The sequence below is a fragment of the Manacus candei genome, unplaced genomic scaffold (genome assembly GCF_025592945.1).
Source record: "Manacus candei isolate 608988 ecotype Guabito, Panama unplaced genomic scaffold, ASM2559294v1 h1tg000017l, whole genome shotgun sequence".
Taxonomy (NCBI): domain Eukaryota; kingdom Metazoa; phylum Chordata; class Aves; order Passeriformes; family Pipridae; genus Manacus; species Manacus candei.
Window position 1 is genome coordinate 19,964,270 of NW_026138065.1, and position 26,824 is coordinate 19,991,093.

The 26,824-nt window shown below is 38.6% G+C and overlaps 1 protein-coding gene across 5 annotated transcripts; it reads left to right on the forward strand.

Annotated features, from left to right (window-relative positions):
- Nucleotides 1–123: 123 nt before the first annotated feature.
- RCOR3 (REST corepressor 3) lies at nt 124–26,824 on the forward strand. Of its 5 annotated transcripts, XM_051783155.1 has the most exons (12): nt 126–392; nt 901–957; nt 6,792–6,869; nt 8,357–8,409; nt 10,111–10,272; nt 10,619–10,743; nt 12,267–12,345; nt 15,053–15,271; nt 16,905–16,982; nt 17,760–17,817; nt 23,102–23,343; nt 23,772–26,824. In XM_051783155.1, the coding sequence occupies exons 1-12, from the start codon at nt 251–253 to the stop codon at nt 24,114–24,116; spliced, it is 1,638 nt and encodes a 545-aa protein (XP_051639115.1). In that variant the 5' UTR covers nt 126–250; the 3' UTR covers nt 24,117–26,824. The 5 variants fall into 5 exon arrangements, with proteins under 5 accessions (XP_051639119.1, XP_051639115.1, XP_051639118.1 ...); XM_051783159.1 differs by lacking the exon at nt 23,102–23,343 and having other exon boundaries at nt 124–392; XM_051783158.1 differs by lacking the exons at nt 126–392; nt 901–957; nt 6,792–6,869; nt 8,357–8,409 and adding an exon at nt 8,545–8,648.

The window sequence follows — 26,824 nt, forward strand, 5'->3', positions numbered from 1 at the left end:
AGTGAGAGGAATCCTTCCTTCTTCCTTCGGCCGCGCCGCCGGAGCCGCGCCGGCATCCCCGCCCCCTCGGCGAGATCCGGCCGGGCCGGCGCGGAGGGATTCCCAGCGCCGGGGGAGGGGGGGGCGCGGCGGTCGGGGGGAGGAGGTGCCCGAGGGGGGGGCGGGGAGGGGGCAACATGGCGGCTACGTATTAACTTCCCCCCCTCGGCAGCCAGCGCTGCCGCCGCTCTCCCCCGCTCCCAGCCCTGGCATGCTGGGCATGATGGAGAAGGGAGCGGAGCTCTTGGGGGGTAAGAGCCGGGCAGCCCCCAACGGCGCCAAGAGCAGCAGCCCCTCCAACGGGCACTACTCGGAGCCGGAGAGCGGCGGCGGCGACAGTGGCGACGAGCACGGTGCGAGCCTGGGGCCGCCCCGCCAGCGGCGGGAGGGGGGGTGGCGGAGGCGGCGGGAGGGGCGGCGAGCCGAGCCGAGCCGAGCCGAGCCGCCTCCCCCTTCCCCTTCCCGGAGCCGGGGCTCCGCCGCTCCGTCCGTGCTGCGGCCGAGCCGCGGCCGCGCGTGTGCGGGGCGGGGGGGCGGGAGCGCGCGGCGCGGCCCCGCGGCTGCCCCCGCGGTACTTAGCGATGGGGAGGGAGTGTCTCCCGGGAGCCGCCGCCGTCCCCATTGTTCCGCTGGAATAAACTCCCCCTTCCGCCTCCTCCTGCCCCCTCCTCGGCGGTCGTCGGGGCTTAATCCGCGGCGGCGGCGGCGGCGGACGGGGGGGGCGGCGGGGAGGGGAGGTGGCTTATTCCGCACGGCCGCGGCGGGGGCTCCGCCAGCCCGCCCGCCCGCCGCACGGCGGGAGCTGGGACGGCGCCCGGGGATACTCCAGCCCGTAATTTCTCTCCCCCCTTTGCCTTGCAGATGTAGGAATGAGGGTCGGAGCGGAATACCAGGCGCGCATTCCTGACTTCGAGCCCGGTAAATGGCTGTTCGGCTGTAACCTGACATCTCCCGAGGCGGGAGGGGTGGGCTCGGTGCCGGGGCGGGCTCGGCTCGGCGCTCCCCGGCGGCGGCGGCCGCGGGGTTGTATTTAGGTTGCTTTTGAGCCTTTGTGTCGGCGATCCGGTGCCGGCGGCGGGAGGCTTGGCCGGGGCAGCATCTGCGCTCCGTGCGCCCGGGGGCGGGGGGGCATCGCGGAGTGGGATTCTCACTTCATTATCGGCCTCATTATGTGCATCCAGCGGGAGGCGGTGAAGCAGAAAAAGGTTGGATTTTTTCCCCCCCTCCTCCTTAAACCGTAACGCACATAATACATTAACCAGGTGATTTTAAAATATTTGACGAGGGGTGATGGATGTTCTCGGGCAAGGGTGGGAAGTGATGCGCCCTGCCGGAAGCGGAGCAGACCTTGGCTGCGTGCTGGAGGCGCTGGGTGGAAGATGCGCTTGGTGGGAAACTCCTGCTCCTGGTTTTGTGTGCCGTAGTAGCCTCGCTAACCCCGCCGTGGCAGGCTGAGCTGCTCTCCTCAGCCTTCCTTGTCCCCCCAGCCCCGCCCCGAGGAATACTGGGTACGCTCGCATAGCCTGGTACTCGGCTTTAGCAAGTCAATAGCTAGAATGCTGTCTTGCCTTACTACACTGAGCAGGGAGACCGGAGGAGCGTTTATCAGTTTTGCTGTAGTGGTCAGATGAAGCCTATCTACTTGCCTGTTCTCCAGACGGGCTCTATTGGTGTCAAATGATTTCTCACCGGAAGAGGATTGCTCACATAGTGCCTCCTAAAGCTGGAGAGAGCCCCTCTTGATGGGCGCAAGCCCCACAGGCCAAAGAAAAGGCCGGGAGAAAGAAAGGGGGAGGGTGGGATTAAATGGATGCATGATCTTGGCATAAGGGAATGCCTTTCCCCTAGGAAGGAGCACGTAGTCTAGGTCTCTTTGTTAATAAGGCTAACTGCTTACACCCTTTATTTTTACATTGCCTACATAAAAATAAACACAGATAAAAATGATTGTTTCTAACCTGCAACCAGGGCTTGTTTTTCCTACAGGCCACTTAAATTAGAAAAACACATAGTGTTTGTTTTTCTTTTGATTAAAGGAACTCCTCAGCCCTTGTAGGGCAACTGAGGTTTTGTGGTTTCAATTTTGTAAACTGTATATGCAATAGTATCATTAATTGGCATCATTGTAACTGCAGAACTAATTTTATGCTCTCTTATAAGCAGATCTTTTAGAGCTCCTAAGTGTTTCTGGGGGATGGAATTCAGCTAATGCCCCTTTCCCCAATAACTGGGACTAATATATACTCACTTTATCAATTTCCTTAATGATGGAGATGTTTATTTAAGAAGTCCTGAGTTAGAGGCATAATGTATAGCATTGTCTTTCTTAATGTGTCTACTTTGATTATGAAGGCAAGAAGGTAGTGACTTTTTTTGGAACACCTAAGTCTTACAAAATATGAAATAAATAAAAAAGTCCAAGTGTAAAGGTAGAGCACATACTTACCAAGTTAACGGATTGGTTATCTGAGGAGATCTCAGCAAGATCTCATGCTTTCATCTGATTTTTTTTTTTTTTTGATTGAGTTTATTCTTCTGATGAGTCTTGAGGTATCATTTCTTAGAGAAGCAATGCAAGGTAAATCCCTGCTCTTAGAGCTACATTTAGGTTACTTTTTTGTAGCAAGTGAGGTAACATGCTCCATTGTACTTCTGGGTTGCATATAGGGATACAGACACTATCTCTGATTAACTATGTTTCTTCTTGAAACGGCTTAATACCCTTTTTTGAGAGGTTTACCTGATACTTTAGAGTGTGTGTTAATTTGTGATACTCCAAGGGCTGGTTTTTTAAGCCCCTTAAAACAAATAGGTGGGAGAAGGTAATCAATGGTGGATGAAACTAGACATAACTCTAAGACACAGTCAGCCCTCTGAAAAACACAGATGACTGAAATGAGTAGAATAAATACCAATGCTTTGGTCTCACTTTGCCTTTGTTGAAAAATACCTATAAGCAATGCTTTGCAACAATGCATTGAGGAACAAAATATTAATAATCAAGTTATGATGGTAGTAAATATTTTTTTTTAAACTGAGTTTATATAAAAAATACTTTTTTAAGAAAAAACAGATCAACTATTTCTCAGTATTTTTTGGAAAAAGTGAATTGTGGTTGGAAGCAGCAATTAGGAGAAGTTAGTTTAAACATACTCTCTTACCACTTCCCACACCATACCCTTTTTACAAGCAAGCCTTCAGACAGAGCTTGAGGGAAATAGCATTTTTAATTATCATTAGATATTACTGCAATTTTGTCAGTTCAAAAACAATTTTAATAAGGAAATTTAGGGGTTTTATTTTATCTAATTTATTGAGTTAATACACCATCTCCTGCCCTCTGGATTTATCTTCTGGTTTTCCTATAGTACTTTGTATTCTTAGTGAAAACGTTCCTGCTTATACTTTCTGACCCACCTATATATATGTAGCAGGATGTATCCTTATGTTGTGGGCTGCTTGCATTCCCTTGGAAAGCATAGTGGAGAATGTACATGCTGCTGTGTCATCCACATATAAGATAACTGCTAGGGAAGTTTATTCTACTCGGATTTGGACTTCCCAAAGGTTTTAGTATGAATTTTACTTACTTAATACTGAAATATTTGTTTCCCATTTACCCTCTTCTCAGGGATGAGGTTGGGGCTGTCAAGAAGAATATTTTATACCTTTTAATGTCACTTATGGAACCCATTTCTCTGTATGTCCTTGTAACTTTTCTCCCTTTAGTCTTCTAATATGAAAACAAACTTTCTTAAATTGAAATTATATGGTGTGGTGAAGTACATAATGTTTTCCATTTATTTCATGCCATCCGTCCTCATATTCCCTGTTTTGTTTTGTTGGGGCTTTTTTATTTATTTGTTCATTTACTTATTTCCAATCCTTAGTTTTAGAAATTTGGGGTTTCCTCCAGTTAGTTTCCACAGTTTTGTTCCTAGCTTAGTTCAAAGCTTAAATAGAGGATGGTACATCATATGCTGGAAACCAGTATACTTTTAAATTTCCATGCTGCCCCATGGTTCCCTTATTATGTCTTGTATGCTTCTGGAGTATCATTTTATTCTCAGTCCTTTGAGTCATGCACAGAGCTGCACCATCCGTGTGTACCCAACTTCTAATGTGAAGCTGAAGTTTACAGAGCGTCAGTTTGCTGCTGTAATTTCCCTGTTCTGGAAGTGGTGGAGAGTACCTGTTGGTCATCTTCAGCCAGCTCCATTTCCTAACTGGTATTGGCAGAGAGGTGCAGCAGCTCTCTTAGGAGCTTCTCTTAGGAGACGCCTCTTCCTAAGGGACTTGAAGGAGGCATTTGGGCAGAGGGAGTCTTGTTATGCTTCAGATGCAGCTCTTGGCCTTTGTCTTCCTTACTGGCTTACAACTCTACTCTTCTAACACGCTCTGGCTAACATGTTCCCTGATATTTCCAGCCACTGTCCCTAAGAAGAATGGATCTTGCAGATAAAGATCATGTTGTTTTTGAGGTACAGCACAGTTTTTTTGGTGGGAGGGGGGAGCATTGCTTAGGGCACAAAGGGCAAGAAGCTGTTCTCATAAAGGTAAGTTATGGTCCTGCATATAGAGAGGGAGAGATCCCTGTACTGTAGCTAGGGACATCCTGTGTTGGGGGCAGGATGCCTTCCTTCAAGCTACCTTTATGCATCCCATTATTCCTTCGTCATCCTTGCTTTCCTTTTGGCAGTGTGAAGAAGCCACCTGAATGGAAACAGTTGTCTGTTTGCTGCTGGGCTAACAGCACTGCTTTGAAAAGGGATGTTCTGGGGGGAAGCTGCTTGTTCATCACATGAGGGTGGCACTCAGTAGGGAAGTGTCACTGCATACGTGATCTCCTGCAGGCACAATGACTCCGAAACTTTTTTTTCCACTTTAGTACTTGAGTATTCAATACCTGATAATATCCACAATATCCATTTTTCTGAAAGTATCTTAAGTTTAGACATTTCTTGCTCTCAACAAGAAATTCTAATAAGTTCTCTAGTGGTCTTGCTTTCTCCTCATCTCAGTTAGAGTGGAGTGCAGGGTAGTGGCCATTTACTTGTGATAAAAAGAGTATATAGGAGAAATGTTGTGCCTGTAACACATTTGGGTTACTCTTCATGAAGTATTACGTTCCTGATGACTAAAAATGGCATGCTTTTTTGTTCTGAATTGGAATGTTATACTAAGGAGTCTGTTCTTATATACCAAAACCTTTTGGAGTTTAGTAGTGCTGATGCCTTGAAACTAGTGCTTTATGAATGTATGTACATTTTTGACCTGTTACAGAGTTTATGCTGCATTTAGGTTATGTGTTTTGCACATCTCATTTTTGGAAGACACATGAGTTCTTTTAGTTTTTCTAAGTAACTGCTTTTGAGTTCACAGTCGTGATGCATCTAAAGATTGCAAAGATGATAGATGCAAAACGCTGCCAAACTAAAGAGGGAAGAGCAACAGAACATAGTACATAAAGGGCAAGCACTATGGTGTTCTCTTTTCCAAAACATTGATTTTAGCTTTTTGTTTGCTTCAACAAGATGTAGAGCCTAAATATCAAGCGTGTAAGCTTAAAATAGAGTGAAAAGTTATTTGTTTCACTGAAAAAAACTTTCTCCAAAAAGGATGCACGGAAAGTTACAGTGAGGGTGAGTACTCAAGGAATTCATACTAACATCAGCATAAATGCTCCAATTGTTGAGCAATTTCTTAGGAAGATAAACTTTTGTAAACAAATAGATTGTGAGGGGTTTTATGTAGTAGCCTCCATTTGTGAAATAATAATGGAAAGTAGCTATTAGTACTTTTCCAGTACTGGGAAATTTCCTTTACTTTTACAGCGTGTTTTCAAAAATCAAATAATCTATGATTTACTGCTTCAGTATTTGCATCAGTATTGCTCTGCCCTCACAGGTTAGGAAACTTGTACTGCTTCACTTGCTACATTGAGGTGGAGGTGAACCACAAACAAACTAAACCCAAAAATTACTTTTACAACTGCTTTCTAAAGCTATGAGTTCGGTTGGCTGTGAATGTCGAAATTGTATGGTTAGTAGAATCAAAACTAGAGAGAGAGAGAGAGATGAACAAAATTATTTCTGGTGTAGTTGTTAATATAGTTCCTTGTTGAAAGAGGGATCAGGGATGGTGACTGTATTCTACTTCCTACCTGTTTTTTTATTTGTTTTAAGAAAGCCTAACTTAACACAGTAGGTCCTAATACTCCTATGATAGTTATAAACATTAAAGTACTAATAGACAGTCAAAACTGATGGAAGACAACTACCTCTAAATTTTGTATCCTTGCCAACTTTAGAGAGGGTAGATTCAGATTAGATATAAGGAAGAAATTCTTCACCATAAGGTGGGGATGCACTGGAACAGGTTGCCCAGAGAAGTTACGGGTGCCCCATCCGTGGAAGTGATCAAGGCCAGGTTGGACGGGGTAAGGTCTTCTTGCCCGTGATGAAGGGATTGGAACTAGATAAGATTCTTTCCAGCTTTAGCAATGCACTTGAGTAGTTTAATTGTGGTAACAAGGATCTTTTCCAATGTTTATTTATGCTTGAACCTCATAAGAATAATGTTCAAATTCAGCCATTCGATGTCTTAAGATAATGTGGAATTAACGATTGGGGTTTTTTCCTCCCCTTAGTAGCTGGGCTGGACTTCCTAATATGGTTGAATTTTGCTTACTGTCACGTAGTTGTTCTCTAGATCATAATTAGAAATACTGAGACTTACCTGTTTTCTTACAGGTGCCACAAAATATACTGATAAAGATAATGGAGGGATGCTTGTATGGTCTCCATATCATAATATTCCAGATGCCAAGTGTAAGTCCTTAGCTGCTTAGAGTTTTGAGTGCTTAAGTATAACTAAGTTGTTTCTGGTGTGCCTGTTTGCTCTTTTTTTATGCACAGTGAAATTGCAAATTAGTAAATTAAACACAAAGCTTCTCTCTTTTTTTTTTTTTTTATTTAGAAAAACTCCAAGGAAAGGAAAGATCACCTTCTCTTATTTTAGTTAAGTCTTTGTTTCAAATCACACTGACTATGTTGTATTATTGTCATCAGTATCTGTGAAACCTTTAGTTATTAATAAAAAAAAATAAAATATCTGAACAGAAGAACTTGCTGCTCTAAATTTCTAGGAGAAGGAGTTGCAGTGGGTATACTCAGAAAAAACGTGTTGAGGCCCAGTTAAAGGGGAAATTATTGTTGCTGCCATATAAGGAAAAATTGAACATTTTCTCCCTTCAAAAGTGACCTGAAATACAGGAGTCATCTGACTAAATGTGATCACTTATCTGGTTAATCTAGTTTAAACCTGTCTCCTATGCTAGAACTTCCCAAATGTAATATAGAGGAGTAAACTTGGAGCATGGAGCCATGAGAACCTGGTCCTCAGGACAGTTTCTACCTAATACCAGTAGTTAGAGATTTGTATCCCTCTACATTTGAGAGAACATACCTTCAACTACTGCAGAACAGTTAGAAATAAAATACTCTAAAACTATGATAATTAAATACTTTGTTTCTTTGAACTACAAATAACTCTTTGCTGCAACACTTCATGGCAAGGACATCTCTTGTCCCTTTGAATAAGGAGAATATAATTATTTTGTTTTCTCCATCATGCTTCCTTTCAACTATGTAGTTGCCACTTAATTGTGAACTGTAGAAGATAAATGGGAAGAGTTTGTTTCTTTGAAAAAAAGTAGAACTTAATTGCAAAATGATGGAAAGTGTTCAACTCAAAGCAGGCTCTACTGTGGCTAAATATGATTTAAAAAATGTTATTGGTGAATTTGAAGACCTAAATATTAAATTTTTATATTTTCTATTGGAAAAGAAATTAATGTCATAGTTAAAATCAATGTTGGTCATTGAAAACTATGTTGATATTGAGAATATGCATAATCATTGATAGAGGACCTCTTTAATTTTTAACATGCTTGGGAATATGAACAGTATAAGTATTTCAATTTAAAACTAACCCAGGAATGGGTCTCAGAAAGGCATAGCCTTTCAATAACCAGTCAGTCTCTGCTTTAAATAAATAAATTGAGCCACTGTGGTTTTGTTGTTGTAAAAATGTGAAAGAAAGCAGAATTAGCTTGTGTAAAAGTTCATAAAATGTTGGATTAAATTCAGTGTGTTTATTTATTATTAATTAAGCTATGATTATAGTTAATGTTTTGGGGAATCTGGGCCTATGCAGTGTGTTAAAGCATGGGGAGACTGTCTTCCCATGTTCTATTCTGTGTCACATAGCAGAGCTAATAGTACTAAAGAATAATTCTGACATTGCTTTGTTACAGTGGATGAATATATAGCAATAGCAAAGGAAAAACATGGATACAACGTGGAACAGGTAAGTGCTATGGAATGAGGATACTCATTTAAAGGATTTTTTTAAATATAAAACTGTAACACAACGCTTTTTGGTTTTTTTCCCATTGGTTACCATTAATTAACGCTGTTTCTCTTCAGGCACGGCAGCAAACACTGCAGTTAAATGGATCTGCATACAGTTGTGGTCTGGATTCTCTGCAAAAGATTGAGCTCTTTGTTTTCATGACATGCTCAGCTTGTAATGTGCACTTTTGAAAGGTTTGGTATGTTTCTTGATACACTGGGCATGTCATGCAATTGTGTGTGTATATTTAGCTAAAGAATTTCTTAGGGAAGCAGCTTACAAATTTAATGTTTAACATTAGAATACAAATATGGTATAATTTTGAACCATTAATTTTGATAGGGATGGTACTGAAAAGGTTTCTTGCATATTTAAAAAAAAGACAAACCAATTTTGAGTCATTTTTTCAAAGGCAGGAAAACGGACTCAAACTCTATGTTTGAAAGTAACAAATAAATTCACTTTTCATTTAACAACCTTCAGTCACCATTCCTTAAAAAGTAAGGATAAAACTTTGCTGATCTGCTCTTAGTTTTATTGCAATTTTCTTCATCAGTTAACCAATTTATGTAAAAGCGAGGTTACCTATTGTGAAAAAATATGTGATGTGCAAGTGAAACCAAGTTGTATGATCAAGTTTTGGAGGATGGAAGCTCATAATAGCAAAGACTTGCTCATCAACTGCTGTCTGAAAAAGAGGCTGCCAGTGTTACAATGTTCAGAATACCTGCGGTCTCATGATGTTCGTTTATGGCTTGACTTTTGTTAGGCAAGAGAGAAAACTGATGGATCCCGAGTCTAAAAGAGATGAATTTTCAAAATAACTTCTGGTACAAAATATTTATGGACTGTTCACAATGGAATAGAAATTATCTTTGCAAGAGGTGCTTGTCACTTGCCATTTTAACAAGAAAAGAGGTTTGCTATGTGCAGGTTATTGGAAGATGTGACATCAGGGGGTTAGAAAGACGAATGGTGATCATGTCTGCACTGGATGATTGAAACTGAGTGGATTACATTTCCCAATTCCCATGCCAGACTTGGCATCAAATCTGTCAATGGTTCTCTGGCAGAAAGCCTAATGAACATAAAATTCTTTTAGAATATCAAGAAATGAAATTATGTAAGAAAGTATATTTAAATTTCCATTCCTTATTAGGTGCACATGACATGGAAGTGGCCGTGCTGTTATTTGTGGATTGGAGAGTTGTAGAAAGACCACTCTCACTTTGAACTTTCAGACTTGCATTTTGGATGATCCTCTGGCTGCTGAAAAGTATTTTTATTTTCTTTTTTGAGTGGGCTGGTAATAAAGGCCTGTAAGGAACTGTGTAGGTGATATATGCTTATCAAGTAAGAAAACAGGTCAGATTTGAGCCTCTCGGCCTAGTTTATGCTACTCTAGAATTACTGCTGCCATGCCAACCTTAAATTGTCTGGCTTTCATACCATTAATAAAGTACAGATGTGCCCACTGTCTCTAAAGAGAGTTTTGTAACCTACAGTAAATAGCCAGCAAAATTGTAAATATATTTTGAGAAGGGGTTCTGATAGTCAAATTACATTTTAAATAAATAAATCACCTGGTTTTATTTAGCTTGTCTCAACATTTTAGAAAGTTGACTTAATCCAAAGAGGGACTATTTCTTTTCAAAGGCTCTCGGCATGTTGTTCTGGCATAAACACAATATTGAGAAGTCCCTCGCTGATCTCCCTAACTTCACTCCTTTCCCTGATGAATGGACAGTTGAAGATAAAGTCCTGTTTGAACAAGCATTTAGCTTCCATGGAAAGAGCTTTCACAGGATCCAGCAAATGGTAAAGTAATATTTTAATCAGAAGCACTAAATAGCTCAGATGCGCCAGAACAAACTCTCCTCTTGGGCTGAAACTTCATGTTGATTTCTGTGTAAAAGCTTTAGAAAGAACCTTGAATAAGTGATTTAATGTAATTTCATCATGTCTCTTGGATGTACAACTTTTTCACCCTAATGAAAAATCCTTCTCCCCCTTTTTAAAAATGTACATGAAATACATCCCTCCTTTCCATCTTATCAATGCATTTAAAATGTTTTGTGAAAGGTAGCTGTAAACAGAGCAGAACTATAATTTTGGGTGGAATTTTAATTTTTACAAGTGTTAATATGTTAATGAATTCTTCTAGCTTCCAGACAAGACCATTGCAAGCCTTGTAAAATATTACTATTCTTGGAAAAAAACTCGGTCTAGGACAAGTTTGATGGATCGACAGGCTCGAAAACTAGCTAATAGAAATAATCAAGGTGACAGGTAAGTTATAGGTTCTTAAGTAGCTAACCAGAGACTAAAGTCTTCCATAGTAGAGATAGGGAGTAATTTCTAGCCATTATGTTTCAGTACGAACCATGTTTTTTAGGTCTGAGCATCTGTTGTGATGTCTCTGATTTTACCAAGGGGCTTGGTGCCTGTGCTTTAAGAACTATCACTCCAATCTGTGTGAGTGGTAATAACAGATTGGAGTGGTTTACTGGATAAGTGTAAAAACAAGGATTTAAAAAACCCTGAAGTCTAGGAATGTGGTTTAGAAATAATACTTTGTTTGAGAAGTCTAACCTTATATCACTGTATGGGGAGGAGAGTGGGTTTTTTCTGTTTTGTTGTTTTTGTTTTGTTTTTTTTTTGTTTTTGTTTGGATTTTTTTTGAACTAAGATGGAATTAAAACTGAAAGATCAACCCTTGTAAACAGATGTAGTGATTAGAATGCCCAAGTATTGTTTTATAACAACTTTATATAAATTCTCCGCTTAGGAGACTTAGAAGTGCTATTAGGCAGAGAGAATTGGAGCTCAAAATAGTTTTGTTGTCATGCCTAGAAGGGAATAACATTTCCCCTAGTTACTATGAAATTCAAGTTATACTGTGCTTAGTATACTTGAGTATTAACTTGCTCTTCTTAAAAGGTGATTTAATGTGTTGAATATATAAGTAACATAATCTATGTTTTATATTGGAAAGTATAATTTTATGTCTATGGAAAACTGCATAAGTGGAGCAAAAGGGTCTTTTTAATATGTTACTGAAAATAACTCCTGAAATCTAAAATTCATGTGCTTATTTAATAACCTTATTTTTGAAAAATTACAGGCTAAAATCAGTTTGCTTCTACTACAGCATTTTGGGGGGGTTTGGTAATAACTAAAAATTTTTTGTGTGTTTTTGCATGAATTTATTTGGAAATTATATTGTCAGAATGACTGGATTGAACTTGACTAAGTTGACTTTTCAACATTTTCTCTTTGAGTTCAGCAGATTTCATTTCTCTCCCCCCCATCTAGCTCCCTGCTAGATTTTGAGCACTTTGATGAAAAAGTAGTCCCACACTTTCCACACTTTCCCATCATATATTGTGCTCTTTTGCTCCCCACAGACTTCAACAGGGGTTTATTCACCTGGTGCAGTGGTTTGAAAATTGATCAGTTGAAACTAATGAGGCAAATGAAAGGTTATTTCTAGGCTTGGTATAGCTGACCATGTAAGTGTTCACACTGGCACAGGTGTCGAATTAAAGAAAACTGACACCAAAATTTTTGGCAGCGGTACCAGCACTGCTTAAAGGAACTTTGAAACTGTAGTTTAGTATTGCTTGTTTATCATAATAATTCCTGGAATTTAATGAGGAAAATATACTTGTAACAACTGTCTTCTGAAACCTACAAATAATTTTGACATGTATACTTAGAGTAGATAATTCTGTCTTACCCTGGTACAGATATATATATTTGGGTTTAAAAAGTAGATAAAATGACCATTTTTTTTAATAATCTGTCCTTAGTGATGATGATGTAGAAGAAGCTCATCCCATGGATGGAAATGATAGTGATTATGATCCCAAAAAAGAAGCCAAAAAGGAGGTAACAGATTGCTTAATGGTGAATGTTGGTTTGATTTCTGTGAATGTGTTGTTGTGAAGAATGAGTTGTAGTACAGAGGTTTAGCTTGAAGCCTGCTGAAATTTCAGGGTCTTTAAGTGATCGAGATCTTGTCAACTTCTTATTGAAACAAAGTTTTATCACATATTTTTGTTTTGGGGATATAAATGCATCTCTTGTTACCTCCACTGTGTCCTGAGAGATCTTCAAGTTTTATAAAAAGTGTGTGCTCTGGCAACCTGGTAAAACAGTATTTCCCCTGCATCAGTCTTGTTAATATGTTTACAATTTTACTAGTGGTGAATTATTTGAATGAAAATGTTTTCTTTTCATTTTAAAATTAAATTACGTTTCTCTAAGAACAACTCTTGTTGTTTGTTCAAAGCCACAGTGAGGCAATGCATTTCAGCTAATATGTGGCTTTACTGAGACGCTTTCTACTAATAAATGTAGAGAAAAACATTTTTGTCATCTTAATGAGCACTTACCGTTAACCTTACAGATAATTGCCTTGTTTGGGGTATGTTCAGGTTTGGGGGATTTTTTTGGGTTCTTTCTGAAACGTATTTATTAGGGTATTTATGAACAAGACTAGAAGAACACATTAAAGTGTGTAAACATTTGATCGTTTCCTTGATCAACTTAAAACACTTGTGATTTTCCTACATGTGACAGTTCATGCTTCCTGAGAGTGAGAGGAGAAGTAGTGCAAAACTTTAACACTCCCAGAAAGTGGTATCTAGGATTATTAATAAAACATTGCAGTTCTAACAAAAATGATCTCGAGTAAGAGACTGATAGGTTTAGATTCTGTTCTGAGCTTTGCAGTGACCTTCAATGTCTTGCTTTATCTAGCTGCCTTAGGGAGGAAAAAAAAAAAGGACAATTACAACTACCCCTTTCTGTAAAAGAGTTAGAGATTATTGTTTTAATATGAGGGGGTATGTTTTTTTAGAACTTGAAATGTCACAAGGTCTAACAGTGAACCTTTTTACATTTCATTCTGCTACTGTAACAATGTTCTTGCAATCTAATGACTGGAGTTGCTGCCCAAGCCATGTCTAAATAAGGACTATTTTGCTCAATTTACTTCATTACTGTTTGAATCACTACATGCAGTCCAGAACAATATTGTGTTGATAGACTTCTAGGAACAGGACAAATAGGTTTGTAGTTTCTGATGAGCTATTTGCATTTACATAAGATAACTTTGTGATCTGGTATTTCTGGTAAGATTTGCGTACTTTCACTTCCTGAGCAAAATATAAACTGAGTAGGCTGCCTGAACATACAAGAGCAATGGAAACTTTGTTACCAGAGATAACTAAAATAAGCTAAACTCTCTAGCTTGGCAAGTCAAAAGCTTGAGAGAATATTTTCACTTAAAATCCAGATTGAACAGACAGGGAACTGCAATTTCATACTGAAAGAGCAATGCAGAACCAGAAAAACAAATGGTATAAACGAGGCAGAAGTAAACTTAATCTTGGGACTTTTAGATGTTAAAGATGTAAGGCTCTATATCAATTTTCCAAGAAAGTGCACATATCTTAGGTGCTTTGAAGATGGCCTCTGTGAAGTCTGTGGACTAGATTAAGATGTTACATTAGCTGGGAAGAGAACATGGCAGAAGGTCAAGTGTAGTAGAACAAAATACTGTTTGCTGATCTGTACTAACACTACAGAACATAGTAATGGCTGCTGCACTTTGTTTTCTGTTTACTGTGATCAGATGACCACCTCCTTTTAACCTGCACGGGTGCCAGCAGGGAGGAGCAGTAGGGAGCTGTCTGAAGTAGCTAAAAATCCCATCTCTGTTCTGGTACTAAGCATTGCTTTGAATTGGAAAATCCTTGCAGAGAAAGTAATTTTTGTCTCTGTTCCTGGTCTATAGGAAACCTAATCACTTGCTCTAACCAAGTCACATACATGCAGACTAGCTCTTGTGTATTAATGCTCATTGAAGATAAGGCTGAAATGTTTAGGTGTCCAAACATGTCCAAACAGTAGTTACAGAGACTTTCTCTTCTTTGCTATCCCTTTCGTCTTCAAAAAGGCAGACAACAAGGGCTTAAGTTTTCTAAATTATGGGGATTTTTATAGTAACTGCAAAAGTATGTCCATCCTCTCTCTTCCAAATCTCAAATCATCTCACCCTCTTCCCAAAGCAAACAGCATAATCTCTTTCTGTAGAGTGCTTACAGCAGGTGGAGGTGTTATTTTACAGTCTTGCCTGTCCTGGTTGACTTTGTCATTCTTCCCACTTAATCCTTACCTGAACTCTTCCTATCTGATCAGAAATAAATGTGTAATGTCACTGATTACTTGTTTTAAACACAAGATAGATAGATATTGTTTACCTTCTCTGCACATAAGAGATTCTAAATTTATACCCTCTTTCAGAGTATACAGACTGGGATTTCTGTAACATTTATTGTATTTGCAGCCATGTTTAAAAAAAAAAGTTTTGAAAACTGACCTTGCTTAGACTAATGCAGACTTATCCAGCAGATGACTGATATACTCCATCAACTCATCTGCAAGGCTTATTTGGATACTACATGCAGAGGAGGATGTTAGCTTAGGTTTTCTTTGTCATAAATTTGACATTACAATGCTACGTGGTACTTTATGAAGTTGTATACAAGATACTGTTATTCTTTAATGATTTATTTCTTGTAAATTAAAGGGCAATAATGAGCAGCCTGTTCAGACCAGCAAAATAGGTCTGGGTAGAAGAGAGTATCAGAGCTTGCAGCATCGCCACCATTCTCAGCGTTCCAAATGCCGTCCACCAAAAGGCATGTACCTGACCCAGGAAGATGTGATAGCTGTTTCCTGTAGTCCCAATGCAGCCAACACAATTCTTAGACAGCTGGATATGGAACTAATCTCGTTAAAGCGACAGGTACCATGGGTTATTGGTCTTGGTTTTTTTTTCATCTCAGATTGTTCTGATTGTAATGGTTTTGAAGATTATCTGTGAAGATTCTGAAGCTTCTTTAATGTGAGTCTTCCTCATTTTATTCCACAGTTATCACCAGAAATGCTGGACACTAGCTATTCTTTGGTTTTATTTTTACGTTCATCTGCTCTTTTGGATAAAATGAAGCAAGATGACTTCTTGTTTTAATTAAAAAAAAAAAAGGGTGGGTGGAAGCGTGGCATAAAAACAGTGCTACAGATTTGGGGACAGGAAAAAATCTAAAGTCATATTTGATTAGATTTTTTTTTTTTTTAGCTTTGTTAAAAGTATTTGTGTGACAAGTGAGAATAAGGCCAATGACACAGAGGAAGTTACATTTGTTATGCTTTAAATTGTAGCTGTTTTTCTGGATGTCCTTCCCCACATACCATGAAAATATGGGAGGTGTGTAGAAATCGTGGGCCTAGTTACTTCTGTTTGAATTGATAAGTTTTCTACTTCTTATTAAATTTAGAAAAGCTTTGTAGTCTTCACCTTTAAGAGGACAATTGCCTGCGTCCTTTGCATGAAGAAGTTAAAATTTGGCATTTAAAATTGAAACGTGGAATCTATTCAGGTTCTAAGGGTACAGCAGTATGTGCATGCTTGTTTTCTAGGAGCGATGAGGCTACAAAGTTAAGGCTTAGCTCCCGGAATTTTTGCCTCCCTATAGAGCTGCCATGTTGCAAAATCCTGGAGTGAATAAAGGGTTTCATGGGGTTTTTGCTCCCTTATATTCTTTTACAGGAGAAATATGCTTCTTTCTGTCACAGCAGGACTCTGGGGCTAAATAGCATAGGTGGGTTTCACTCTTTAGCCTAAGTGTAGGTGAGTTACAGCCTTGAGGTTGTGTTTCTCTTTTTTTTCTTGCAGTGATCTCAGAGATGCAGCCTTTGGAATCTCCCACTGAGTTGTCTACTTTTGTGTCCATACTTAAGAACACTTGTAATAGCTGTGCACCATAGTATGCAAAACTATTTTCTTACCTATGTTACCTTGTGTGCATCACTGTCAGATTTAAGTGGTTCATAGATATGTATATACATAGTTTGGAAGCTCTGTCCTTTTTATAGACTAAGAAATATTTAAAATAATTCCAAGAGTCACCTTTAAAGAAAATCAGAGTGGTCTAAGGTCAATAAACAAAGTCTGTCAGAAAGAGTTAACTGGAAACATCTTATGAATATTATTTTTTTTTTAGAAGAAAGAAATTAATAAGTTAATGTGTGCAGTACATCTCACATTTCTAAGAATTAAGTTGTGTCTAGAGTATTCTGCATTCTTCAGGAGCATATACATCACTATCAAAACTTGCTTGTTGTGTCCAACTTTTAATATTCTTGCAGGCAAACTGTTCTTTTGAAACACTGGCTTAAATATTTTTTTCTCCATAGTAAACTGTACTGTGGCTTTTTTTGTTTTTTTTTTTTAAACAGTTAAAAGTAGTGAAGCCTTAAACCATAATATTTCTCTTTCTAACTTAGGAGGTACACTTGTGGCAATCCTAGTGAAGATATATGTGTAAAGTGACCAACTTTCTTTGTGGAGCTGATTAACTTTGTTGTTTTTGACCAAGGTTCAAAATGCTAAGCAAGTAAACAGTGCACTTAAACAGAAAATGGAAGGCGGGATTGAAGAATTCAAACCTCCTGAGGTAAATCAGAATAAATATTAAAACTTGTGGCTTTGCACTTACATTAATGGGAAGCTGCAGAAATGTGTTTTGCTGCAGTGCAGTGTTTGCATTTCAACAGCAGCTCAAACAGGATCCATAGAATTACATGTAGGGGTGAGTCTGGCTCCTTTACAAGAAATCAGTTGTAGGCTTTTTTATGGCAACTGGCTGAATAACGAAGCAGAAAAAACTGAAATGTCATGTCTGTTCATAATAAGAGGGAGCTGAAATTGAGTCCTGATACATGGGGAGTTTTTTCGGATTAAAAATAGGTAGTGTAGATTGCCAGTAATAAATTCTATGTTCTGTGGGAAAACATGACTATATATACATTTGGGCATCTGAAGTGAATGATTTATTACTACTGAAGTTCTCTCTTGGCTGGTTTTAAAGGCTTGGATATGAAACATAAATGCAAAACATTCTAGTCACCAAGTCCTAATAGTTTAGATAAATGTAACTATAAATTCAAATTCTGTCTGCATAAAGATCATTAGCTTGTGCATAAGTTATGGTATAGCTGATACTAAGAACTGTAATAAACAGAGGAAAAAGTACTGGTATAGTTTTAAGCTCAAATTCATAAATACTACTACCTCTTCATGAAAACAATCTTAACCTACAAATTTATGGTTTATAAGCAAGAGACTTTTACCTACTTTGCAAAATGTAGTGCAAGTAAAATATATTGCTCAGATATTTTGCAGCTGTTGAAACAATTTAATGATCTTTGTGCCATTTTTCTAATTTTAATAGTCTAATCAGAAAATCAATGCCCGTTGGACCACAGAAGAGCAGCTTCTTGCAGTACAAGGTATGTTAATAGTAGCAGCAAGTTGAAATCTGATTCAAAGGATTTGCAGAGGTACTCAGGCTTATGTTTGTATTTCCCTCTAATTAAAAGCTAAACTTTATCTGGTCACTGGGAAAGTAGTAAAACTAGGGAGAATATTTAGGGCATTCATGAAAGCAACATGACACTAGTCTTTCTGTTAACTCATATTAAATCCCAAAGAAAAAAACTAAGCAGGGTTTAAAAACTGTATTAGTACCAAAAAGTCCCTTCTAAAAATTCATCTTCTAAATCACCTTACGTGACTTTCTCTAAAGTGGAAGACTGAAGTAATTGTTGAAGTAATAAAATTTGAAGCAAACATTTAAGACATTTCTATATTCTTAAAGTAGGAAAAACCAGAAGTAAATCTGCTTTACCGTTGCTCTCTCTGTTTGTGAGGGAATAAAAAAGAGCAGATATCTTTATACAACCACAGCAGAGGCCTTCTAAGAGTCTGAAGCTGGATATGAATACTTGACTAAGTCTTATTGGAAAAAAAAAAAATTTTCTAGTAGGCTATTCATACAGCTAAATTGCATTTATTTCATTTATATGAAGGAAAACTGACTCCTGTCTTGCTTTAACATGCACTGCCCAATCAAGGAACATATAAGGGAAATACCTGGAGATTCTGTCTTGAAGACACTATATATTGACTCACTTCTACGAATCATCTTTTATAAAGATGATATATCTGCTTTATTTCTCTGTATTCTCTACCTCTAAATTGAAAAACTGAATTTTAGTATAAAATGTTCAGTGGATCAGGGTATCAGTGAAAAGCTGTCAGGTATGCCATACCTGGAAGTTATTAGTCAGATAACTGAAGCTAAAGATAGGTTTATTTTGAGGTGTGAATGGAAATGTGGAAGAGCATGGTGTGTCTGAAGTAATGCCTTTCAACTTAGATGCTTCAGGCTTGGATTCCCAAGTTCATCCTGTCAGTATTGCTAAATAGATCATAATTTTGTTCCCAAATGCAACTGAAGGAGATACCTGTCTGTGATAATCTAGTAAGTAGAATGCTTGCTGGGGAAGTGGGGGAAATCCAGGGTCATTGTGCCTGCCTTAGCATGAAAGGTTTGAAGCCATCTTGGCTTTTCATAGTTTAGTTACCAGAGTTCTCACTAAGCGTCAGTTTGGGAAGTTGTAAGAATATGTTCAGCTTTTGTTAAGCTATGGCACTGATAAGATAAATAATAAAACTGGAGGATGGGCAAAAGAGAGCAAGGGTTGGTGGTGACTCCTTGGAGAGTTTTAGTCTTCTGGTTTCTTCCCTAGGGGATGTTTTGTGTTTTATAAAGCTAGTCAGCTGCAGTACTTAAGGGTAGGGTGAGAAATCAGCCTTTGTGGAAGAAATCTGTTTTCATTGAATTTACATGTGTTTCTTATATGTATTGTTTCCTTAATAGTCCCTTTTCTTTGTTACTGTCTAAAATGGAAATGGGACAGAACCTTAATGTCAGAAACAAAGTATTCTTATTATCCCTCCATTACCTACTGCCCTCTAGTAGTCTCTCCCTCCTGGAATGAAGAGTGTTGTAGGTATTAACCTCTGTCCCTCAGGCTAAAGAACCTTGATCTCTTGCTTCGTAATAATTGCTTGTTTTTAAAAGAAGGTAGCCATGGTTGCTGTACTAAAAGCTACCATAATGTTTGTTAGGCTTGAACTTGGAAGTTAACTTGAGCATGGGGACACTTAGTTTGTACATTTAAAATAGATTTATTTCATCAAATGTATTGATGCATTTTGGCATGTTTTTAATAATTTTACAAAGATCTTAAACATTATGCAGGTAGGTGGCACTTCTGTGATTTGTTCACTTCAATTTGGGCATTAAATCCAACCATGGAAATCATAAAAATAATCCGTAGTAATATAATTTTGATACTGTTTTTCCTAAACATGAAAAAACTCTTCTTATCTGTGGGCTAATCTTAAGACATTGCCAGTAACTGAAGGGGGGGTAATGAAAAAACCATCTTCATGTAGAGCTGTGTGTCATCTTAAAAGCACCATGGGTGCCTGCAGTGGGGTTGTGGACTCAGACTTATGATCTCTGAACCGATAAATTGTACTGCAAATATATCAGGTAACAGTTCAGCCTTGTCTGAATAGTTATTGAATGTAATGGGCTAGTTCATCAGATAATGTTCTTAAATTACAAACTTCATGTATAGAAACGTACGAGCATGATCATATTTTCAAACTAAGATCTTGGCCATATAAAAATGCAATTATAAAAATGCTTTAACTCTTGTTCAAGACAACAAAATTGGAATTGAAAAGCAGTGTGCATGACTATCATGGCATTGCAGTGGAAAACAGTTGGGACAACTGGGATCTAACTCTGTGTAAGATTGCTGGGAGCACTGTAATTCCCATCACAGTGAAACTGCAGCTCTCATGACCCAGAGGTTGCCGTTAACTATTCCTGCCTCGTTGTAGTGCTGTATTGTATTGCTTGGGACCCAGACTAATATTCTGTATGCCTCTCAGTGTTTGCTGTGCTGTACAGCATTAAGCATCAAACAGCATCAAACTTAGATTTATGAGTTTCTCTGAGTTAGACATTCAAGATGAAACACTGTAATGAAGCAAGAGCATTCACGTGTTCCAGTGCACCTTTGCAACTGGGCGAAGTTTTGAAGAGCTCGAAGGATTCCCATGATCAGGACTACTTTCAAATGAGCCAGGAGAAAAACATTCATACATGTGAAGTGACTATGTGTTTTCGAGCTTCACTTTCAGCAACCTAATAAAATTGTTTTTATTGAATAACGGATTAAACACTGGAGAAATAATTTGGGTGGTGTTTAGCCCTGAATTTGCATAAGGATGCATAAGTAATGTGCACCAGCTTGACAGGGATGATGGGTTGGCATCAACTCTTACAGATATGCCAGCACCTTATACTTAAAACTTTCACAAACATGCAGTGAATTTCCTCTATTTCTGATGCAGCTTGAAAGGATTTTACTCCATCATTGTGTAGAAGTAATGTGGTGATGCTAGAGCAGTAGTAAATAACACTGTGAAAAGAATACAAAATGAGTAGTGCTGCATGTAGCTAAACTAAGGAAACTTTATTTTCCTTAGGTTTTTTCTCAGTGAAGGCAAGATACCTTGTTTTCAACCTGTTTGCTCAGAAATAGGCTTTAAGACCTTATTTTTGACAACTTTAGTTAAGTTAGCCAAGAGGCTCAGTTGTTTTGCAAATTAAGGAAGGAAAGAAGTATAGACAGCATGGTAACAGAAAGGGCTGAAATCACTGAAATTCTGAATTAGGTTTGAAACAGAAATGTGCTTTGTTCTGCTGGGCACTTTGTTCACTTGATTAACTGTACAGGATGTTAGATATGTTGCAGTGAACATTTAATGAATTAGTAAGGGTAGTCATGGTAGGTCAGTCAAAGAATATTAAGACACTGGAAGGACTGTTCCCTGGGTGCACGCAGCTTTTAGGGAGTATAGCTGATACTTTGCACAACTGATAAAGCACAGAGCCAAATCTGTCTTTGCTTTGCCTAGATACATGCCCTCCCACGTGATTCTGACATCTTTATAAGGTTCTTGCAATCAGGATGGTTGTATTCTTTTATATGCCCCAGAAAATATCTTAAATAATGTAGCTGGGCTCTTGACGGTTGAAACATCAGCTTCAGTACAGAAATCATTACTATCCTGGAGCTGAAGTTCTCTTTTAAATTCCAGTGAGTGTGCATTAGCACATCAGAAATGCCTAATAATGAGGACAGTAGAAAAGAGCAGAACAAGCTGAAGGTCACACTCTTCACAATTAAGTTGAAAACTAACATAGCTTTCATATTTGAAACAGCTCTCACTTTCTGAATCCTTTGCTTCACCCTCTGAAGTGAGGCATGAAATCAGGCATAAATTTCTCTTCCTGTAATGAGACAGAGTGCCTGTTCTCTAAGCACTGTAATATGTTCTGAATGAGTTTAGTTATCAGGAGCTTCACAGGAAAAGTCAAATTGTAATTCACTCATGTGTAGCTGAGAGCAAAAAAATGAGTCTTCTATTTACTCACTCTGGAATAAAACTCTTATTTCTTTTAGTCTCCAAACTTTTGGACATTTGTAATTAAAAATATACTTTGTGCAGCTAAAAGCTATGTTCTAGGATGTGAGAGAGTTTGAGGATTTTTTTTTTCTCTTAAGCAGGAGAGAGGAGGAACTAGACCCATAATCTAAATATAACAAAATCAATGCACTTTGTATTATAATTCCAGTTTTGGGTTTAAAATTATGGAATGTTTTGCTCAAGGGGTTTTGTGTTATATGCAAATATAGGTTTAGAACTTTTTTTAAAGTGGTTTTTTTTTTTTTGTTGGGATTTTCTTGTGAAGTGCTTGTAAACAAAAGTGACTACTGCTGTCAATACAAAAATGAATTAAAAGAATGACACAAAGATCTCCTGTCATGCTGCTGCTCACTGGGGGATTTGATCCTGGAAGCTTGTCTGGGCCATCTTATAAACAGACACCAGCAGCTTATATATATTTACGTTCTCCAAGGTGGTTGTCCCAAACCCCTAGATTTTTCTACCCAGTTCAAACAGTGAATGAAAGCTTCAAAACGACTTTATTAGGTGAATTCTTGCCAGTTGCTCTGAATAGTCTCATAAGAGAGCATGTCATAAGTGCAAGAATGAGCAGTGTATTGTGACATAACTGTGCCCCTCTTTCTGCCCCGTGCTTTGCCCAGTAGCTGCTGCCCTGTGCCACTCCTTCTGCTCTGGTTGCGGGAAAAGAAACGTGTGTGCAGCTCACATGTGGGGAACCTGTAGAAGATATCAATGTTTATCACTTGACACTTCTAGTGTTATACCCTGTTTACAGCTATACACACATGCTTGGTCCCCCTTCCTCTCATTTTGAACTTGTCTTGGGCTTCTGCCCTTACTGCAAGCACACTGAAGGACTTACTTTATTTGTCTGACGCCAGAGCTCTGTGGTTTTAGGCTGAGAGGCTTGGTGAGTAAGCCAGGATCTCTTAAGAAAATGAGAATGACCTTTTAAATGAGTGACCTTTTAACCAAGTTCTTGATTTGTATGTTGATAGCTATGCAATTAAAAATTACTATGTTTTAATGGAAATTGAGGCCCTTCTTCTAATTGAGAATTCCTCCTAATTAGTGAGTCCTTGGTTTGCAGGTCCCATAGGTTCTCTCTATAAATACATCACACGTAGCTGTGTGTGACTGATTCTTCACAGCTATGTTATTTACTTTGCCTTCCAGGTGTCCGAAAATATGGTAAAGATTTTCAAGCTATTGCAGATGTAATTGGCAACAAGACTGTTGGCCAAGTGAAGAACTTCTTTGTAAACTACAGGCGTCGGTTTAACTTAGAGGAGGTATTGCAGGAATGGGAAGCGGAACAAGGAACCCTGGCTTCTAATGGTGATGCTTCTGCTTTAGGGGAGGACACAAAAAATACTTCTAATGTGCCATCAGGAAAGAGCACTGATGAAGAAGATGAGGTGTGTTTTGTGTACCAGAAATAAGTAAGCATGGGTTGAGGAACAGCATTTTATTTAGTGATAAAATGTAAGGTTAACTGGTGTGGAGTGGCAAACCGCATTCTAAAGAATGATGATGAGCTTGCTTAGAACTTCAACCAATGTCGTTAACCAGCTGGGAGCAGGACTGCACCTTTGATAGTGACAATCACATTATTGTTTTATTGTTAAAATACAGTTCTTGTTCTAGAAGAAGACTTGCTTCATAAATATTTTTAGTTCTGCTGTCTATAATGTTTTGGTTGATGATTTCTTTTCAGTAACTTCTCAGTTCTTTGGTTTTATTTTTTTAAATGCTGTTTCCTGTGTAGTGGACAGTGGCAGCCCAGCTACGTCACGTTCTGGCTGGGATGGCTGTTCATGCAGTCTTGTCTTTGTCCTTTGTGCAGGCACAAAGCACTCCGGCCACTCAGTGTTTAGGCCCTTCACCTCCAGCACAGGCATCTGCTCCAGCACCTGCCGCTCCCATGGCAACTTTAAATCAGCCGCCCCCGTTACTTCGTCCAGCACTTCCTGCTGCTCCTGCTCTCCATCGTCAGCCTCCACCACTTCAACAGCAGGCACGATTTATTCAGCCACGGCCGACTCTAAATCAGCCTCCCCCACCGCTCATCCGCCCAGCTAATTCCATGCCTCCTCGTCTAAACCCAAGGCCAGTGTTAACCACGGTTAGTGGCCAGCAGCCACCCTCGCTTATTGGAATTCAGACAGAATCTCAGTCTACTCTGCACTGAAGAAATAAAGCAGAATTATGCTAACTCCCACATCTGAAAAATTGTATCAGTGTACTTTTTTTTTTTTCCAAATAATGAAGGGGAGAAAAGAGCAAGCCTTCACAGGTATCAGACCAGTTTCCCAGAGGAGCAAGCTAATAACTAGAAACGGAACAACGTGAATGACCACCTGTATAAAAATATTTTTATGCCGAAGACTTGTACAGCAGAACAATGCCTACAATGCAGCCCTCCTCTATACGAATAACTGTTGAAGGAAGCTAACTTCTTAAATGAATAAATGCTCAACACACCAAGATTTTGTTTAACTGATTTTTACTCTATTTATTTTATTACAGTTCTTTATAGTCAAGCATCTAACTACAGGAAAGTAGTCTGGCAAATCTAGGAATAGATAATATTGTAGGAGACTCTAATGTAGTGTTGGGGTTTTTTTTGTGTGTGTGAATTTTTTGCCCCCCCCCTTTTTTTTTTTTACCTTTTAGTGAATAAAAATAACACTTTTAGGTTCGGAATTTTTGGCCCTGTTTAGGTAACGGTAGAAGCATTTCACACACTTGTAAAATGTAGATGTTTCTTCTCTTCATGTTTTTCCCAGAACACTTTTTCTCATTTAAAAAGGTAGTGGCTCATTAAATACTCCTCTTTCAGAGTATTCTGAAGACTCAATGAGCTGTTGTACCAAACTTATTAAATCTCATGCGTGTTCTACTCATAGAATTTAACTGAAAACAGGAGTCCAGTTTCCTGCTGCAATTGCTCTTGTGGGCTGGGTAGGCTAGAGAGGCAGCAGCTTCCACCACCCAGGGGGTTGACAGGAGAGGAATCATCTAGTAAGAACCATTAATTTAATTTGTTATTCCACTAATTCTTCTAATGTAAGTACAGTAAAATTTCATTCCTCTGAGAATGACAGTCTGCAGTTCGTGTATGTTAAATCATTAATGTCTTGCCTAAGAATTAATGAGGGAAGTATAGACACTGGTGGTGCTGGTAGAAAATCATGATAGTAGTTACCTCCTGCCAACCCAGTCTTACTGTTAAGTGATTATCTCTGATTCCTGATATATTTCTCAGCAAAAAAAGCTGAGTTGAGAGTATGGAGGAGGGGTGGGGTGTTTGTTTTTTTTTTTTACTGACTCAGTAAAACCTGCATTTGGGTGTTAATTAGTGCTTCCAAATTTTAGGAGTTTGAAAGAAACTCATTTCACTGCATTCTTGTCTGAAGTCTTGATTGATGCCCAGTAGTGTTTGGGGGGCGGGGGGGTGTTAATTTTTTATTTTTTTTTTAAGTAGATACCTCTACCCTCCAAGTAAACCAGGCTCCAAACTTGAGTAGCACTGTTTGAAACTTTTTGATCTGGAGTAAGCTATTGAAAAATAAGGCATTCTTGTCTATGTAATAAAATCTATGTTGACTGTCATACTATTTAGAAAATTATTTTTGCTTATAGCTGAAATGGTGTTTGAAAATTCTTTTAAATCCATTTTGTTATTAACTAGATTTGCTCTTGACTAAAATGAGACTTTACTTGAAAATGGATTGTGCTCTCCCTATGCTTTTTCACAGACAAATTGAATGGACTAACGATCAGTTTAGCAGCTGGGTAAGGTCCTTTTTTTGTGCAAAGGGAAGTTCTTATACTATCAGATCCTATTTAATTTGAAAATCTAGTATTAAGATTTGATAGTTGTAGCCTGAATTGCAGTTAGTGTTGACCTTTATGTTTTAGTTCTTCATTTAAAAATATTTTCAGTTTAAACTTGAGAGATTTTTCTTTTTGAACAGCTTTCACTGGTGTGCTGAGGTGTTGTACAAATACAAATCTTACAAATTTTCTTTTGTATCAGAGTAGATGCTTAGCCACTACATGTGCATCAGATGACTTTCTGTCTAAGAAAAGCAGCATTATAAAAGAAGCATCAAGGAATTCATGGCCACGGAAATTTGTGTTCTGGGAGTCATAAGTCTTAAGTGTCCCCTACACACAAATCTGGCTCCTCTCTGGTCTTTAAAACCGATACAAAACTAAACTAGCACATTTTGACATCCTAAGTATCTCAGTTTAATTGTTAACAGTGATAAGATTCATCTTCAGGATTTTTTTTCTTTTCTATTTTGTTTTTATCATTGAGTCTCCCAGGTGTGTGTATTGTACCTTTGCTAATTTTTGTCTTGTCTCTTGTCGATAGACTTCAGTATGCAGAATGTTGGGTGTTACAGTACAGTTGGCCACCACCAACTGCTATAAAACTGTTCAGTACATTGTAATTCCGTTTAATCTTGTTTAAATATTCTATAACTGGGCAAAGGTGCTGTATTTGAAGGGGGGAGGGAGGGTCAGAGATAGGTAGGGTAGTATTTCTTAATTTGCATACACTGTAGCACACAGTAGGGAACTCCTAGCATTTGTAGTACTAAATAAGTATGTACATAGCAAAATGTCTTTATTGTGTGCTTTGCAGAATATGTGCATACAGTTTGCACGTCCTGTTTTGGGGGGTAGGGTTTGTTTTAAGCAGTGTTTGCCTGGAGAGTGATATGCTTGCTGCTTAATCAAAGGATTAAAGTTTCAAAGAAATCTGTGTCTTCTATTTTTATGTACCTTGTAATGGTCTAATATGTTAGGGCCCTTATACTGTGATTCTCTTCTAAATTCATTTATATTTTTTTAAGAATTAGAAATAAAATTATACAATGGTGTTGA

Excerpts from the sequence above, each read along its gene's own strand:
- RCOR3 (XM_051783155.1), top strand. The coding sequence starts at position 251 with ATGCTGGGCATGATGGAGAAGGGAGCGGAGCTCTTGGGGGGTAAGAGC. Across the intron at positions 6,870-8,356 it reads TAATATTCCAGATGCCAAGT|TGGATGAATATATAGCAATA; the intron begins GTAAGTCCTTAG and ends GCTTTGTTACAG. Across the intron at positions 10,273-10,618 it reads TTCACAGGATCCAGCAAATG|CTTCCAGACAAGACCATTGC; the intron begins GTAAAGTAATAT and ends GAATTCTTCTAG.